General features: G+C 41.0%; 1 protein-coding gene across 1 annotated transcript in view; it reads left to right on the top strand.

The window, feature by feature from the left end:
• The window catches only part of NELL2 (neural EGFL like 2), a 189,238-nt gene that overhangs the window by 74,470 nt on the left and 96,558 nt on the right, over positions 1-18,210 (top strand). The window contains exons 10-12 of the mRNA XM_064142220.1: positions 4,610-4,701; positions 7,772-7,874; positions 12,651-12,779. Coding sequence (XP_063998290.1) covers positions 4,610-4,701; positions 7,772-7,874; positions 12,651-12,779 — 324 coding nt within the window. The remainder of the gene's footprint in view (positions 1-4,609; positions 4,702-7,771; positions 7,875-12,650; positions 12,780-18,210) is intronic.

The raw sequence follows: 18,210 nt of genomic DNA, 5'->3' as shown, positions 1-18,210 counted from the left end.
GGCTAAGGGAGAGGGGGTTGTTTAGTCTGAAGAGAAGTCTGAAGGGAGGTCCTAATAATCTCTACAGCTCCCTGAAAGGATCTGTAGTGAGGCTGGTGTTGGTCTCCTCTGCCAAGTTACTAGCAATAGAATGAGAAGAAATGGGTTTAAGTTGTGCCAGGGAAGATTTAGATTGGATATTAGGAAATCTTCTCTACTGAGAGAGTGGTGAGGTGTTGGAAGGCTGCCTGGGGAGGTGGTGGAGTTGCCACCCCTGGAGCCGTTCAAGAAGCATGTGCGTATGGTGCTTCAAGTTTGGTGGTCATGGCAGATGGATTACTGTTGGACTCAATGATCTTAAAGGTCCTTTCCAGCCTTAATGTTTATATGATTCTATGATAAGAAGCCACATTATCACAATGTGTTAACTACAGGGAATAGTTTTATTATCACTACACTTATGCAAATTAGTCATGAGGATATAAGCAGAACTTGCTAATAAGCTTTTAGACGCTGTAATACCATTGTAATATTTGATCAGCTTCTGTGTACAAATATATCAAGAGTAATCAGACTTCCTAGTAGATTTTGTAGACTTCCTATTTAATCCCCTTAGAAAAGCATGCTTTGAATGATACACACTGAAAAAGGTACAGGGAGGGGTGTCTGATGGCAAGAGGAAATGGCTAGTGCAATTAAGCTGTAGATGAAATGCTACATAGGCAATAACTATCAAGTTCTGGAACAACTACTCATTGGGTAATTTCTTGACTGTGACTCAGTCTGTCAAACAAGAGGAATTAGGATGATGAAAGCTGGTATGTGTCCCTAGAGAGTTACCAATCACAAACTAATCACAGTATCCTGGGAAGCATCTAGACAAGCAGAAATTAAATCTTTGCTGGACTTGCCAGTGACACAGTTCTAGTCCAGATGTTCATATTGTTGAAATGTCTTTGTTCGGGGTGGGGGGGAATAAAGACATGAAACACCACCATCATGGGGTATCTACTGGCTGTGACAGTTGCTGTCAGGAGCCAGGAGAAACATTCTGTTCCATGCTGTCCAGGATGTGGGTCTTGCTGTCTTGGCAGAAGGGCAGAAGAAAGTTAGCAGCTTTATTTTTCTAGAGATATTTTCAGGTGTGCTGAATGCTCACCTAAGCAGACAACCTTAAATTTTTTATAAGCCTTCAGATAGCTTGATGAAAATCTACCCTTTGCTTTCTGTCAGGATTTCTCCCCCATGAGCAGTCTAAGAAGTGTGGGCTGACAAGAGAACAGGAAAAAAAGACAGAGGCACTTATGCAAGTGCTGGAAAAGAAGAGACAGTGTGTACTGGCAAACTTAGACCACCACTGAACTTACTGATGTCTGCTCCATTAAATAAATGTGAAGCCAGTGGCACTGAAGTCCGTATGGGTGTTTTGTATGCTCATTTGGTTACATTAGAATAGGTGAGAAAAGAAAACCCAAGTGCTAGTGCTCTGAATTAAAGGTCCAGACCGAACTGGAAGAAATTGCCCAAATATGGTGGAATCCTTTGTGGTTTAGAGAATGCTAGTAGGAAATAAATAATCCAAGTAGTGTAGATTTTGATGATGTCAAAAAGAAGTATCCCTTTTGAACCTAGTCAGTGAGAGGCCATAAAAAGACGTTCTTGGGCTTGTGTTCATATTACTCAGATTAAAAAGGTTTTCAGTTTAGTTTCAATTTAGTTTTTCAATTGGGTGTTTATTGTTTGGGTTTTCTCTTTCGAACATAGTTTGGTCATTCTTGTATAAACAGGTCCCTGATACTTGGTGGCTTTGTAACCTTTCTGAAAAAGCCACGGCAAAATCTAGCAATTGAAAATGATTATTTAAGGGAATTAATTGAATGAAATGTAATTTTCTTAGCTGCAGGATGGTCAAGTATGGTTGTGGAGGTGAGGATGTGAGCATTGCTTGAAATGTCTGGGACCCACACAAACCAGTACCTTGAAATGTGAGCTCTGCTGCCGATGTCTAGCCTTTGAGTGACAATTTTTGAGTGCATGAAAGCACTCAGGAAAGGTGCAAGGGCTCTCTGGGCTAAGACGTGTCTCACAACCCCAGTATTTGTGTGTTTGGTTTTTTTTTTTCAATGCTTTTCAAGGCTTTTTGGAGAAGAGTTTATTACCTTCTGAAAACATGCTTGCATCGCTGCATTATGATCATTTCATCTGCCAAGACTTGCGAATGCTGTTGGTGGAATCGAGAAGTAACTTCACGATTTCACACTAGACTGGGTGTGTTCTTTTGTTGGTGCTTTGTTTTGTTTTTTCTTTTCCCCTACGTGCATTATTTTCTAAGTTTCTCTTAAGAATCAGAAAGGTTTTATCTCCATTGACAAGCAAACTGGATTATTCTTTCAGGAAGGACAGATACATTTCTAGTTTTACTTTTATCCAGGATGCCCAAGTGGTCATATTCACAGATTAAGACTACTTTGGCTTCAGGAGAGTGCTTTCTTCCAGACAAAATGACAGCATTTTGATGGATTTTGCCTTTCTTGCGTGGTTTGCTTGCTGGAAACATGAAGATTTGTTGTCAGCTCATTGCCATTATGTGGTCCTTGGGCATTGCTTTACTGTTTTTTTTTCCTGACACATATAGTTGTTCTTAGAAAGCTAAAAGGTAGGGGGCAAGGGAAAAGGCTTAGTATATGAGTGCTTCACTTTAGTGTCGTGGTCTGTCATACATAGGGAGTGACTGGATGTATGACTGGATGATTGCCTTGTCCTGACTGGATTCAAGATCTGCCAGTCACCAGTAGAGATTTATAGAGAGTTTGGGGTTTTGGATTTTTTTGTTTGTTTGCTTGTTTTGGGTGGCTTTTTTTTTTAAAATATTTTTTACCCACATCCTTCCTTCTAGAAGATCTTGTTTTCTAGGAGAGGAAAGAGGCACTGTATTGAGCTTTTCTGACTCTCTGTGACCTTTGTGGATATTGTACAAACTTTATCCATCTCTTAGCCCTAGGTCTCTCCCCCGGTGCTCTCTTGTGCCTCTTTTCTGTACTTTCTTTATCAAATCTGACTGTAAACTCTGCCATCCATGAGCTGTACAGCATTGCAATGTGCTGTGATATTACTTCTTGAAAGTGCTGTACAGGCTTATATCACACAAGGTACTTTCTATTTTAAGAGACATTCTAACTCACATTTTGAAATTTGATCTTTATTTGTTGTTGTTGTTCTTATGCTCATTGTATCTTTTTCAACATCCATTCCAAGAGTTGACTTTTTACATGCTGACAAAGTAATAAGTAATTTGTAAAATTAAGGAGCTACAAATGAAAAAGTAAAGGAGAATAGAAAATATCAGTATTGGTAATTAATACAGGTCATGCAACAAAAACTTTTGCACTTTTAGATATTTTTATATTGTCTACTAATTGTAGTCTGTTTAAACAGATAGATAAAACTCTGTGAGTGAATTGTAGTATTATCAATTTACATCTCCAAATAAGTAATTAGTAAGTCCTCTATTAGGTGATCTAGAATGTCAGAGTTGTGACCCACTCCTGTTAATTCATAGTATCATAGTATCATCAGGGTTGGAATCAACCAGGTTGGAAGAGACCTCCAAGATCATCCAGTCCAACCTAGCACCCAGTCAACTTACTTAATCATCTTTGATTGTGTCCCAAGCAGCAGAGACAGACATCCAATTTTCTGTACCTAGCAGTTATGTTACTTAGCCTTTATACTTGGCATAATGTAATTGTGGTAATAGACCCATTTAAAACCCAAAAGTCTGACAGTTTGCTGTGAAGGTATTTTATGTAACATTTAAAGACTGAATAGGAACTTTAGTTAGCATTCCAGTTTGAGCTGTGCCAGCACACTGATGTAAAACCCAATACTGCCAGGGAGCAGGAGTGGCACTAGGCCAGGTTGTGATATAATGAGTGGCATTCCTAGGAGGGTCATTCTGTCATTTGATTGTTGGAGACTTGATTCTACTTTGGGGGAGGTGGGAGAAGAGGAGAAGACAGCCGCTGAAGATCAGTTCTTGTACAATAAAATTCAGGTACTTCAGCAGTAATGGTAAATAACTGGGATAATCATGGTACAAAGATGCAGCGTATGAATAACTATGTGGGGTGATGAAACGCCAAAGGGCTGCGATGACGAATACATGTATAGCTTCAGTGATCACCCTTCATCATGCAGTGTTCCCCTTCAAGAAACTGATCACCTATTAATGCTACTCACACTATGCTCTCAGCTTAGTTTTCCTCTTTGCAGTGAGCTGTGTGGCAGGCAGTCGTAGCCTCCATGGCATGACCCGAGACACCTTTTCTATGTCCTCTCAGTAGCTATCTGTACTCCATGTTGCTTCAGTGTCCTTTGGCTTCTACTTCTCTGTGCTTTTCTGGTTCTTTTGTGTTTTGTTGTTTTTTTCTTTTCCTCTGATGTATTTACTTTTTCTTTGGTGTGTGTGGTATCTGAGAGTCCTACAGCTGGGTTTAGAATATTCTTGCAGCTGATTCAGTCTTTTAATTTTGAAATGCAGTTGTCTTTAAGAAAATGTATGTAGCTCTTTAAGCAGAGTACTAACTTTTTTTAACAAAATCATTGTTCCTTTCTTTTTTATTTCCTGAAGCTGTGTGTGTATTTGAAGGCAGAATCTACTTTGAAGGACAAAGAGAAACTGTATATTCAAGCTCAGGGGATTGTGTTCTGTTTGAGTGCAAGGTAAGAGTACTGTTGATGGATAAAAAAATGTCTTGCATGTCAGGAATATCAAAGTCTCACTGAAAGAAGATGTTGAAATACAGACAGGTTTACCTTAGGAAGTGGCACCAGAAAAGTCATCTAATGAGTTCTGTGTTTATTTTGTCACTCCAAATTTCACTTCAAGTTTTGGAAGTAAATTTAGAACCATAGATTTATCAGGGCTGGAAGGGACATCGAGGATCATCTAGTTCCAGCCCCCTGCCATGGGCAGGGACATCTTACACTGGATCAGGTTGCTCAGAGCCCCATCCAGCCTGGCCTTAAAAATTTCCAGGGATGGGGCTTCCACCACCTCCCTGGGCAATTTGTTCCACTGTCTCACCACCTTCATGGTGAAGAACTTCTTCCTAACATCCAATCTGAATCTACCCACTTCTAGTTTTGTTCTGTTTCCCCTAGCCCTCTCACTGCCTGACATGCTAAAAAGTCCCTCACCAGCTTTCCTGTAGCCCCCCTTCAGATACTGGAAGGCCACAATAAGATCTCCTCTGAGCCTTCTCTTCTAAAATCTGAACAGCCCAACTCCCTCAGTCTGCACAGGTGCTCTAGCCTTCTGATCATCCTCATGGCCATTCTCTGGACGTGTTCCGGCTTGTTATTTTGCATAGGTTTGCAAGGTTAGATTACAAAGGTTGACAATCAAGCTACATTCTTTCTTTCTTAGATATTGGCTCCCTCATCAGTAATAAAGCCAGGAAAATGCCTTATGTTTCCAATTACGTGTGTGATATTATTGTTCAAAATTATGTGCTTAGACAGGTGAGATGTGGATGCAATGAGGGTGTAATTTTAAATTCAGTACAATTGTTAGTGGAAAAGCTAGATGAAGAAGGAAAAAAATGGTATACCAGGTGTCTGGTGGTAGTTCTAATGATAGGAATTGGTGGAGGAGGTGGTTTTGTTTTTAAACAAAATGTGCCTAATGCTGAGTCTGCACAACAGGGCACAAATGCACTTTAAGGGCAAAATAGACCCCAGAGACAGCTGCAGGTTAAGAACTGCACAAACTGCTGCAGCGAGTTCTGTGTTGTCTCCCTGGGGGAGGGATGGGGAGGAATTCCCTCCATTATGAGAGATGCGTGCTGCAAAGTGGAGTTGAAAACCCTAGCATGCATTTCTAGTGCAGGGAAAGAGAGAGGAGCAACTCTTCTGGTCACACTGCTGGAAAGTTCCATTTTCTGGAACTCTCAAAACATTTTTATATAGTTAAGAGAAAAAGAGGTTTACAAAGTAGGACTGGAGATCATTGCATTCCTGCTGTTAATGTTAATCTTTGTGAGCTTAATTCCTGCTTTGAAACCCTTTTAAGAAAGGCAAAGAGAAGAGTAGAAATAATTTTGGATTCAGTATTACGCTTTTCAGGACCATGAGCTCATATTTTCAACATCACACCTGTGACATGAATTCTGTGATTAGCCAATAGATATAATCAACAATCATCAAAAGTTGTGTGATGTTGCTTCATGTTTCTTGCAGCTGGCCAGTGTGATACTGTGTGAACAAAATGCCTATGCTAGCTGTGCTGGTCTTTGTTTTGCTGCTTGGACTTCTTTGTTGAGGGGCTGCCTGACTATCCTGGTAGAAATATTACAGAATCACAGAATTGTCAGGGTTGGAAGGGACCCCAAGGATCACCTAGTTCCAACCCTTCTGCTGTGGGCAGGCACAACCTCTACTGGATCAGATAGCTCAGAGTCACATCCAGCCTGGCCTTTAAAACCTCCAGGGATGGGGCTTCCACGACCTCCTTGGGCAGCCTGTTTCATCACCCTCATGGTGAAGAACTTTCCTGATGTCTAATCTAAATTCACCTTTCTCTAGCCTCCTCTAGCTTGGATCCATAGTTAAGCAGCAACTTTGGCTGATTCAAGTGCTGCTTTTTCAAGGACCAAAGTGCATAGAGTTTCTGCTGAACAGCCTTGTGAATGACAACTCCAAGCAGGAAATTCACATACTATGAACTGTGTTGGTCAGTCAGGAAGTCTACATTATTACTAGCAGAGTTCTTATAAAAGAATATAATTAATGACTCCAGCTGAAGACAGATTTAATAGGAATGGCACAAGTACCGATTTCATGCTTCAAGGCTTCTGATCACATTATCAAGGCAATGTAGGGAATTTCTTCTTTGGCTGCATGTAATTCTAAACATATTTTTTTTTGTTTGGTTTGTCTGTTGCAGTTGTGCCTGCTCTAGACACACACTTTTCTGTTTGGATGTTATAAAACAAGTGAATGAAAAATACCCATCCAGATCAGAATTTGTAAAGAATTAACTGCTCTAATTGATATTCCTTCTACCAGTGTGTGGTGGTTTGGGTGTTCCTCACCCCCCACACTTTGGAAATCACCCAGACTAGACTCAGACAGCTCTGGAAATTCGAATGAAGCTTATTTTTACAGCTAGCACAATATACAAGCAGATATCTACAGTATATACAGTTATAGACAGAAATATACAAGGTAAAAGGTAATGCAGAAACACAACTCCCCTCCCAGAAACCTGAGTCCCCAGGAGGGGCTCCCAACTGCCCTTCCACCTTCTCCCACCCCTTTAAACCTTACCTCAGTCCCAAGGAAGAATGGAGGTTCAGCCGGGGGGTTAGGAAGCAAAGTGGATTAATCAGAGAGACGGCAGAGAGGATAGAGAGAGAAGTGCAGCTCAGAGCTCCCAAGCAGAAGTGCCTTGTCTATGTTTGGATTGTTGTTCTTATACCTCTCAGCAAGCCTATGAGTGAAGTAGACATCACCACTGTTTTTCTCTTTCACAGCCTGTGATCTAATCCTTCTCACCAAAACATTCTAGTTAGACTCAAACTAGCACACCGTGGGTTTTTTTCCTTTCATCTTGTGCAATTGCTGGGTTTTGCTTGTCCTGCCTCCTCGTTGTTTCAAATGGTTTGCGAAGGTACCTGGAGTTTGGCGCAGGCAGTAATGCTAAAACTCCACTGATGTTAACATTTATCTTTTCTTTTCTTTTTCTTTTCCCTCCCTCTCACAATATTGATAAATTACCTGAACTTAACAGGACCACAAAATGCAGCGTATCCCAAAAGACAGTTGTACAGCTTTGAATTGCCCGGAATCACAGCAGATCCCCTTATCTCACAGCTGCTGCAAAGTCTGTAAAGGTAAGGTAATAAGTGGATATATACAACTTTGGTGGCGTTTTCCATTCTTACAGATTATATAGACTTTTTGAAGAGGACATTCCTGTGCATAATGATCTTGGCATCTTGTGCATAATCTTGGGAGGCTGAGGTGCTCTGTGTCTTGAGTCCACTCTTTTAATCTGGACTACTACTGGTATCTTCAAAGCTCTGTGCAGTTGTCTTCAAGTGACCATGTCTGCTTCTTCTGTAGATAAATAATGGTAAATTGATAACTGGTATGAAAGATGTTACACTTTAGGTCAGATTTTAGATATACTTTGGTGAAAAGAATCATAGAATCGTCATAGAATCATAGATTTTTTTTGGCTGGAAAAGACCTTTAAGATCATCAAGTCAAGCCATTGCCTAACTCTACCAAGTTTGATGCTAAACCCTATCCCCTTAGCACCACATCTGTGTGTCTTATAAACACTTCCAAGGATGCTGATTCAACCACCTCCCTGGGGAGCCTGTTCCAGTGTTTGACAATGCCTTCAGTGAAGAAATTTCTTCTGATGTCCAATCTAAACCTGCCCTGGTACAACTTGAGGCCCTTTCCTCTCATCTTATCACTTTTTCACATGGGAGAAGAGACTGACTCCCACTTCTCTACAACCTCCTTTCATGTGGTTGTAGAAAGTTTTAAGGTTTTCCCTGAGCCTACTTTTCTGCAGGCTAAAGAGCACCATTTCCCTCAGCTGCTCTAGACCTTTTTTCTCTAGACCCTTCACCAGTTACATTGCCCTTCTTTAGACCTACTCTAGAACCTCAATATTTTTTTTGTAGTGAGAGCCCCAAAACTGATTACAGGATTCAAGATGTGGCCTCACCAGTGCTGAACACAGGAGGAGGATCACTTCTCTGGTCTTGCTGCAGAGCTACACTTGTTTCTGTGCTACTCAGCTTAAGCACAAATGATATGATTAATGATATCAATCAGAGAGACAAAGAAAGTAGATCTTGAGGTTTATCTCAGTCAAAAAGTATTTTTTAATGATAATTTTCAATAAAATCTTCAGTGGCCTAGGGGAAAGAATTCTGTATTTCTTATGCCTGATAGAGCTTGAGAATTTTAGTACATGTTGGATGAGTGTTTTCTTGATATTTTCAGTCTTCCCTTAAGTATGCCAGCTTGGCTTCTCATGAGCTATGAAAATTGTTCATTAAACAAGAAGCTGTTGTATGCTTTATTCACCATGTCTGTTTATTAAAACAGCAGAGAAAGAAGCATTGAGAATCTTAAGAATAACAAAAAAAAGTAAAAAAAAAAAAAAAAAAAAAAAAAAAAAAAAAAAGCCCTCAGTCTTTTTGGATGACCTGTACATCTTCAGTTATTTCATAGGATCACAGGATGTTAGGGGTTGAAATGGACCCAAAGAGATCATCGAGTCCAACACCCCTGCTGGAGCAGGACAATATTATCTAACACAGATCACAGAGGAACACATCCAGACAGGCCTTGAAAGTCTCCAGAGAAGAAAGCTCCATGACCTCCCTGGGGAGCCTGTGCCAGTGCTCTGTGACCCTTACAGTAAAGAAGTTCCCCCTTGTGTTGAGACAGAACCTCTTTTGATGCAATTTACACCTATTGCTCCTTGTCCTATCCCAGGGAGCAAGTGAGCAGAGCCTGTCCCCCCGATCCTGGGCAGCCTTCAGATACTTATAAACATTTATCAAATCCCCTCTAAGTCTTCTCTTCTCCAGACTAAACAGCCCCAGGTCCCTCAGCCTCTCCTCATAAGCCATGCTCTCCTGTCCCCTCGTCATCCTTGTAGCCCTCCGCTGGACCCTCTCCAGCAGATCCCTGTCCCTCTTCAACTGGGCAGCCCAAAACTGAACACAATATTCAAGATGAGGTCTCACCAGGGCAGAATAGAGGGGGAGGAGAACCTCCCTTGATCTGCTGGACACACTCCTCTTAATACACCCCAGGATCCCATTGGCCTTCTTGGCCACAAGGACACATTGCTGTGCCATAGTAAACTTGTTATCCACCAGGACCCCCAGGTCCCTCTCCACAGGACTGCTTTCCAGCAGATCACCTTCCAGCCTGTACTGGTGCATTTATTTAATGACAAAAACCTGATACAAATCAGTCTGGGCCAGGAGATAAAAAACACAAGGTTATTGCTTTGTCTTTAACTTGTTCTTCAGCGAGGAAGACAGCAAAAAGGCAGAGTAAATGTTACTGTGACCAGAGGCTGCTTGACACACATTTTTGCTGACATAGATGAGTATTGAAGACACTCTAACCCCAGTAGTTATGTAGAGAATTTTGCTTCTTAATGTCTTAAGTCAGATAGCAGCACTGTGGTAGATTATAATATTTAAGTAACATTACCTAAGCATATCTCTAGGTCACAGGGAGACAATCTAAAATGGGAAAGAGAAAAACATTAGCCTCTCATATCACAGTAATTCTGTGATGTTTGTCTCATGATCGTGTCACTGGGTCTCAGTACTAAAACATTCTGCCTTTATGGGATCTTCTGTTTTTCTTGATTCCCTTTGCTTTGCACTGGTCATTAGCTGCCAAAACGCAAAATACCTCTCTGACCTGCAAGTGGACCCTGGCCATTGTCCTGCTTGAAGTATTTAGTTAACTTTCCATGCAGAAGCTAGAGATAGGCACTCTTCCCTAGCAGTGTGAAGCAGAAGCTAGGTAGAGTGGCAATAATCATAGAATCACAGAATCAACTAGGTTGGAAGAGACCTCCAAGATCATCCAGTCCAACCTAGCACCCAGCCCTAGCCAGTCAACTAGACCATGGCACTAAGTGCCTCAGCCAGGCTTTTCTTGAACACTTCCAGGGACGGTGACTCCACCACCACCCTGGGCAGCACATTCCAATGCCAATCACTCTCTCTAGGAAAACTTCCTCCTAACATCCAGCCTATACTTCCCCTGGCATAACTTGAGACTGTGTCCCCTTGTTCTGTTGCTGGTTGTCTGGGAGAAGAGACCAACCCCCACCTGGCTACAATGTCCCTTCAGGGAGTTGTAGACAGCAATGAGGTCAGCCCTGAGCCTCCTCTTCTCCAGGCTAAACAGGCCCAGCTCCCTCAGCCTCTCCTCATAGGGTTTGTGTTCCAGGCCCCTCACCAGCCTTGCTGCCCTTCTCTGGACATGTTCCAGCACCTCAACATCTCTCTTGAATTGAGGAGCTCAGAACTGGACACAGTACTCAAGGTGTGGCCTGATCAGTGCTGAGTACAGGAGCAGAATAACCTCCCTCATCCTACTGGCCACACTGTTCCTGATACAGGCCAGGATGCCACTGGCTCTCCTGGCCACCTGGGCACACTGCTGGCTTATCTTCAGCCCACTATGTACCAGTACCCCCGGGTCCCTTTCTTCCTGGCTGCTCTCCAGCCACTCAGTCCCCAGCCTGTAGCACTGCTTGGGGTTGTTGTGGCCAAAGTACAGAACCCTTCACTTGTCCTTGTTCAATCTCATCCCATTGGCTTCTGCCCACCCATTCAGCCTGTCCAGGTCCCTCTGCAGGGCTCTCCTACATTGCCACAGATCAACACCTGCTCCTAGCTTGGTGTCATAGTAATAATAATCTTTATTGCCAACAAATACTTGTATGTTGCTTTGTAAAAGTCTATGTTACAGCCTGATTCCAGCTTGCGTTCTGGAGTTATCGCTGTTACACCAGTCCTGGTCCTCTGAGTGTGTCCTCAGTTTTCCTGCAAGAGTAGTTAATGGAGAACAACAGTGGAGTACTGCTGCTTGATTAATTCTAATGCTTCAGTTAAAGAAGAAAAAATATTAAAAAATCAATCTATTGAGAATTCAAGGGAGCAAGTGCCACACCTCAATTAGATGTGCAAACTGTGGAAGCTTCAAGTCTTTTACTACAATCAGCTTGAATTCAGCCTAACGAGGGAGGATTTAATGGGGCTCATTAACACTGTTGCATTAGATTTCATGAAAGCAAACAATACAGGTGGAAAAAAAAACTTTCTGAGTTGAAGAGTTTGGTCAGAATTTTTCAGCCTGGAAAATTTCAAAATCTTAGAAATCTGTAATGAAGTTGGAATGGAAAATGGCCACACAGAGGGGAAAAAAATAAAATAGGAGAGAGAGATGGCCAAAAAGTGAGGTTTTTAAAAACAGATTTATCTGAAACAGAAAAGATGATGCAATCAGGGAAGTGTATTCAGTCGGCAGAGTTTGAGAGGAAGAGATAAGGGGAAGAGAAGAGCAAAACAAGCCAATGTTAATCAAAGATTTTCAGAAAGATGTGGAAAGATTTTTTTAAATATATCTGGGAAGAAAAAATGCTGGGGAATAAAATAATGCAATTAGTAAATGGACTACTGAATGTTTAAGCTACTGAGCTCTTTTGTAGGTGTCCAAACAAACACAAAGTCAACAAAAATTGCAAAAATCCAACCCCCCCAAAAAAACCCCAAAAAAGTAAGAAAAATATATAATTAAGAAGTGCCCTGTAAAAGAACTTAACGATGACAAGGAGACAGGGGATTTAAGCAAGCTTTCCATCCATCTGCCTTAGATCAATTCCATAACCTGAAATTGAATCGAGGACCTTGAGACAGTCTGTTCTTGTGGCCTTTACTACTCCTTTCATCTATTTCATGCTTGGTACAATTTATTTTTCTATATCTCACAGACAATAGAAAGGTATTCTTTGACCTAACTGAGAAAAAAGTAAGACTGTCTTTGACAGGGATGTTTTATAATCCGCGGATTCTTTTTAACCCTCAATAGTATTTGTTTTTCAACAGGCCATGACTTTTGCTCTGAAGGACATAACTGTATGGAGCATTCTGTCTGCCGAAATCTAGATGACAGAGCTGTCTGTAGCTGCCGAGATGGGTTTCGAGCTCTTCGAGAGGATAATGCCTACTGTGAAGGTAAATGCCTTGTATAGATGCTTAGCTGTGCTGCAGAAATTACTCTGCATTGATTCGTAAGTGGTCAAAGGGGTAGGCCTAATAAAAGCAATGAATTAGATATGCAGTATGTCAATCAACTAAAATAATTAACTCTCCAATAAAGTTCTTTAAAGAAAAAAAAAAGTCATCAGTGTTGAAGCAGCAAGTTAGTATGGCTGAGTTCTTGAATTAGAAACATGATTCCATGATGTGATGGTTTGGGTGTTCCCCACCCCCCCACACATTATAAATCACCCTGACTAGGCTCAGCCGGCTCTGGAAATACGAATGAAGCTTATATTTACAGCTAGCACAATATACAAGCAGATATTTACAGTATATACAGTTAGATACAGAAATATACAAGGTAAAAGTAATACAGAAACACAACTCCCCTCCCAGAAACCTGAGTCCCCAGGAGGGGCTCTCAACCACCCCTGCACCTTCCCCCTGCCCCTCTCAACCTTAGGGTTTTTGCGTTGGGGTTTTTTTGGCTGGTGAATTTTTTGTTTGGTTGGTTTGTTTTTTTGGGGGGAGGTTTAGGTTTTTTTAGTTGGTTTGTTGGTGGGTTCCGTTTTTTTCATGTTAACTTAAAGTTAACCATTTGAACAACATATTGCTATAACCTTAATTTCTCTTTTCACTGCTGCCTATTCCCATTCACTTTCCCCAAGAAGTGAATACTGTAGACTAGATACTATTATTGTTAATCATAATGAGCAGACATTTATACTTTCAGCTGCTAATTTGGTACCAGGGAGCAACAAACAAACTGAACAAAATGTATAAATAAAAGATAATCAGAAGAGAAGCCCCTATAACTTTTGTCTTTTCAATCTATCAGCAAGAGCCAAACTCCTCTGCACACTCTTAGCTGTTGTACTGACTTTCGATCTTCCCCATGAAAACCCCAGTTCTGCCAGCACATACTACTAGTGTACAGCAGCCCATTCTTACAGTAACAGTTGTGGGATGGCAGCAGGGTGGCCTTTGACTCATAAGCAGTTTGGTCCAGATTTAGTCTCCTAAATCAAAAGTGAAGCATCCATGAGTAGAGTCTGAGGTCCTTTGCAGTCCAGGCTAATATCTGGATTGTTCTCTGGTGATGCGCAATTAAATGGAATGAATGAAGGGCTTTTAAGAGACTGTTCCTTTGGCTGAACTCTCCAGAAGTCAATGCCTGCAGCTTACTTGAGTTAATAGCGACATTAACAACAGTAAGAATGCTCATCTGTAGATTTAGAGAATTTGTGGCTGGTTTCAGCAAAGGAGCATATAATTAGTACAGCTTTGAATACCTCTCTACTTAGTGTTTATGGTAAGCCTTCTGTTGAAAGCCTGCTTTCAGAAATAGAACTAAAAAACATGCAGAAAGAAATCCCTTCTCCCTTATGCCCCTGTAGGCATCTTGATATCAGGACCTGCTGCATAGGTTGTTCTGTGTTACAGCATCAGCCACTTTTTGCTTCACAGTCCCTGAAGACTGCTGAGGCTTAGGCTGTGGATCTGTGTTTCTAGGGACTCATCAGAGTTCCTCTTTGAGGAGTTTATCAGGGCCAGTGGAATTATGGTGAAATCAAGTGCTTTAAGAAGTTTTTTTTTATGCAAGTCTGCTGTTACTTTGCTGAATGAAATCAGGAAAATGTGTTGTGCTCTCTTAGTGAGAGTCTTGGTACATGTGGAATTTGCCTGGTACATCATAAGCAAAAAACCCTCCAAAACACAAAAGGAGCTTTTTCATCAGCATTAGTGGTGAAATGCTTAGACAAGGACACAGTAAATGATTGTGTGTGAGACCAATGCATTTATATTTTAAGTGGTTTTACCAGTTTGTGCAGTACCTGTATTCAATATGATTTTTTTTTCCCCCTTTGAGAAGATTTCTTAACCTGATTGCTTCTATGTGGGCAAATGACCTTGTTTCTGGGTGATAATCAGCAATCTGCTTAAGTGTTTTCAAAAAACTTGCATAAGTGAATAAAAGGCTGGGACACATTATTGACATAAAAATAATAACTTTGTGTATTACTATGTTTAGATGCATTTAATTCTCTCTTTAAAATGTGCATGATTTAAGGCTTGATCCAGGAACCGCTGCTGACATTGAAGACAGCAGGAGTAAGTCCCATTAGGAAGATGTGCCTGCGTGAGCAAAGCTCATGAGATTGAGTTCCTGCCAGATGAGGTTCATCCAGCCAAGAGCAGAGCTAACTTGGCAGGCAAAACAGCCTGACTTTGCTGCTAGTTATGTACTGTAGATGCAGTGTAGGCACTGCACTTGTGTGCCACGGCACTATGTGCACTTGGTACTTGGCCTTGGCTGGTCATCCATGGCTGACCATGCAGGTCATGTGATGGAAAGAGGGGAAGTAAGGTAACATATTTAAACTTTGTGGAAGAGGATGAGTAGAGAACTGAAATTTCCATGTTTCTTCAGATAGGTGGTTTTAGTGCTATATCCCTCTTCCAACCCAAATGTCTCTTTGAATGATGTTTTTAAATATATTTATTTTATCTCTTACCTTCATCTTATTAAACAGTGTAATAGCAAAGGGGACAATAGCAGTAGTGCAGCACCAAGTCTTTTGCAGATTCCTCCCCCTCATCTTAAAAGGTTGAAGTGATCCCAGCCTTTCTTTCTGAGCACATACACTTTCTTCACAATGCCATTATTGTGCCTTTAACTGCAAGCAAAGCCAAGTGTAGAAATGTTAACACCAGGTCTTTCAGAGAAGGATTTTTATAGTGGCTGGAGCCCACGGGTGTGATAGCTGCTTCTGTGTTTGCACTTCACAAGCTTCCAACAAAGTGCAACATTGGATGTCATTGATTCTGTGATAGAGCCAAAGTTCACTAAGTAACAATCCTGATTTGTGCCTCAACACTGACTAAATTCAAAGAATGAACAGAAGTAATGAAGTTCTCATTGTCAGAACTTCTCCTTAAGGCAGAAGAACAAAAAACAAAAATACTCAAAGGTTGTTTCACTGTAGATCTGTAAAAGCTACACTGATTTCACCTGAATGATGGAAGAGTTTGGCTGCTGCCTTGGAAAGAACAGCTACTTTTCCAAAGCTGTGTGATGCCTCTAGATACTGTTTTAGTGAATACCATTCTGTTTAAAAATAATAATATCTAATAATTATGTCACATTTACCTTTCCTGTGGAGGACTGTTTAAAGCAATACTTAAAGAGTTCAGATTTCTGCTATTATATGTTGTAAGCCTCATTTCAGGTACTCTGAAATCCATTTTCTGCCTCAGGTTGCTGTTATGTAGTTTGAGATACCTTGTGGATGGGCTAGATAGGGATTACATGGATGTACCATCCTTGGTGTGTAGCTTACTTAACATCAGTGTTTTAGAAAAACAGAAGTTCTAACGAAGTGTAATTAGGTTTTTTTCCCAGAGCAACACCTGCAGTGCTCTTAAATGGATGATCACCCTCTGGGATATATTTCAAATACTGGTCAATGCCTGCTCTATTTGTGATGGTGGAGTGGCATTGTGAAAGTCTTTAGGATAAATTTCCTTAAGCCCTGGCTGCCAAGATGTTCTGGTGCACCTAGGTGAATGAAATATACCAATATTGCAAATAAGATGGCTTTGCAAATCTTCTACTGGTGGCAGTTTTATGTATTCTTCCCAGATCTTTGAGTCTAAACTATTTTCATGCACTGTGTCATGTGCTTTTTGGTGGTCCTCAAAGGATGTGCTTGGGGAGCAGGTGCTATTTGTACCCTTTGGAGACTGCACTTAGAAGGATTACTTGAAGTCTGATTTTCTGATTTAATAACAGCATTCAACTATCTCTGTGCAAAATCTGATTTCACTTCAAAAGTGTTGCCAGGGATTACTGATTAAACGCAGAGGAGAGCAGGGTCAAGAAAGAAAACAGCAGAATGCAGTAATCTTTTGTAAGCACCAGTACTGAACATGATCCGAGAAAAACAGATTATTTGCTTCTTTATCAAGAGGATTTTGCCTGATGCAGAGGATGCTTTACATCATGGATGGATTTTGGCTGGGATGAAGTTCATCTTCATGGCAGCCTGTACAGCACAGTGCTTTAGATTTCTGCTCAGAACACTGTTGATAACACAGGGATATTTAAGTTACTGCTGAACAGTGATTGTGCAGTGCTAAGGCTGTCTGTTTCTCATTTCCCCTGCAGTGAGCAGGCTGAGAGTAGGTGAGAGGTTGGGAAGGGACACTGTTGGAACAACTGAGCCCAGCTGACCAAAGGGATATCCCACACCATAAAACATTGTGCTCAGCAGTAAAAACAGGGCTCCCCTTTCTAAGATGACTGTTGCTCAAAGACTGGGTAGGCTTCAGTCTGCCGGTGGGAACTGCAGAGTGATTACCTTTGAACCACCTTTCTCTACCCGTCCCCCTTTCCTCCTCAATTTATGAAATGGTTTTTATCTCAATCCATGCATTTTTCTCACTTTTGCTTTTTTAATTCTCCCTGCATATCACTGTAGGAGGGGAGTGAGTGAGCAGCTGATAAATGCTGAATTGTCAACCAAAGTCAACTCTCCACCTGTTATAAATTTACCTTATGGGTGTACAGACCATAATACTTGTATTGGAACTGTACTAGTTGCACAGCACAGGACAAATTTGGATCATCAGAACATTTCCCATTTTTATTCTAATTAATCTTTTTCTCCTCACTATCTCTTCTAGTTTCTCTGCTGTTGACATGTTTGTCCTAGTTTCAAGTGTAGCAGCTGACATGAGACTAAAGATTGAGTGACTCTTTCTGCTTTTGAGAATTGCATCAGCTTCACTGATGATTATCCCTCGAGGGGAGAAGGTCTTTAATTTAGAAATCTGCCTTTGAATAAGCTGGCTTGGTTTGAGTCATTGAAGGAAAGTAAGCAGTCATAGAGGATGAATTGTCTTTTTCCACAGCAGATATCTGAAGCAGGTCAGAAGCACTACTTGCTTGGACTTCATGACATTTCTTTAGCTTAGAATTGTATGTTCTCATTTTGCTTGAAAAGATCTGTGTCTATCTCTGTGTTTGGATAAAAATGCTAATACTTTATTCCATCTTCTTCCCAACAACAAACAGTACACATCTTCACTTACTTTGAAAGTTAATTTTACTGTTCATCTTGTTTTTAACTACTGGGTTACAAAAATAGTGTTTTCAGAATGAGCCTGATCTCTACAGATTGCAGTGAGGACAACAACACTTAGAAAGGTGAAGTAGTAAATTACAGTAGGGTGTGTGTTGCATCATATTGGCCAGGTATTGTAGCCCACAAGACACTTTTAAATCAAGCAAGCGTAATATTGGGAAGAGCTTAAGTAAGGTAGAGCCCTCTGTAATGGACATAAACCCCAGAGTATTGAATCCTGCTTAGGAGGTCTGCAGTACTGTCAGTTTTGTGCAGCT

The sequence above is a fragment of the Pogoniulus pusillus genome, chromosome 4 (assembly GCF_015220805.1).
Source record: "Pogoniulus pusillus isolate bPogPus1 chromosome 4, bPogPus1.pri, whole genome shotgun sequence".
NCBI classification, from domain to species: Eukaryota; Metazoa; Chordata; class Aves; order Piciformes; family Lybiidae; genus Pogoniulus; species Pogoniulus pusillus.
The sequence above is the reverse complement of the archived record's forward strand: the minus strand, read 5'-3'. Positions and strand labels throughout refer to the sequence as shown.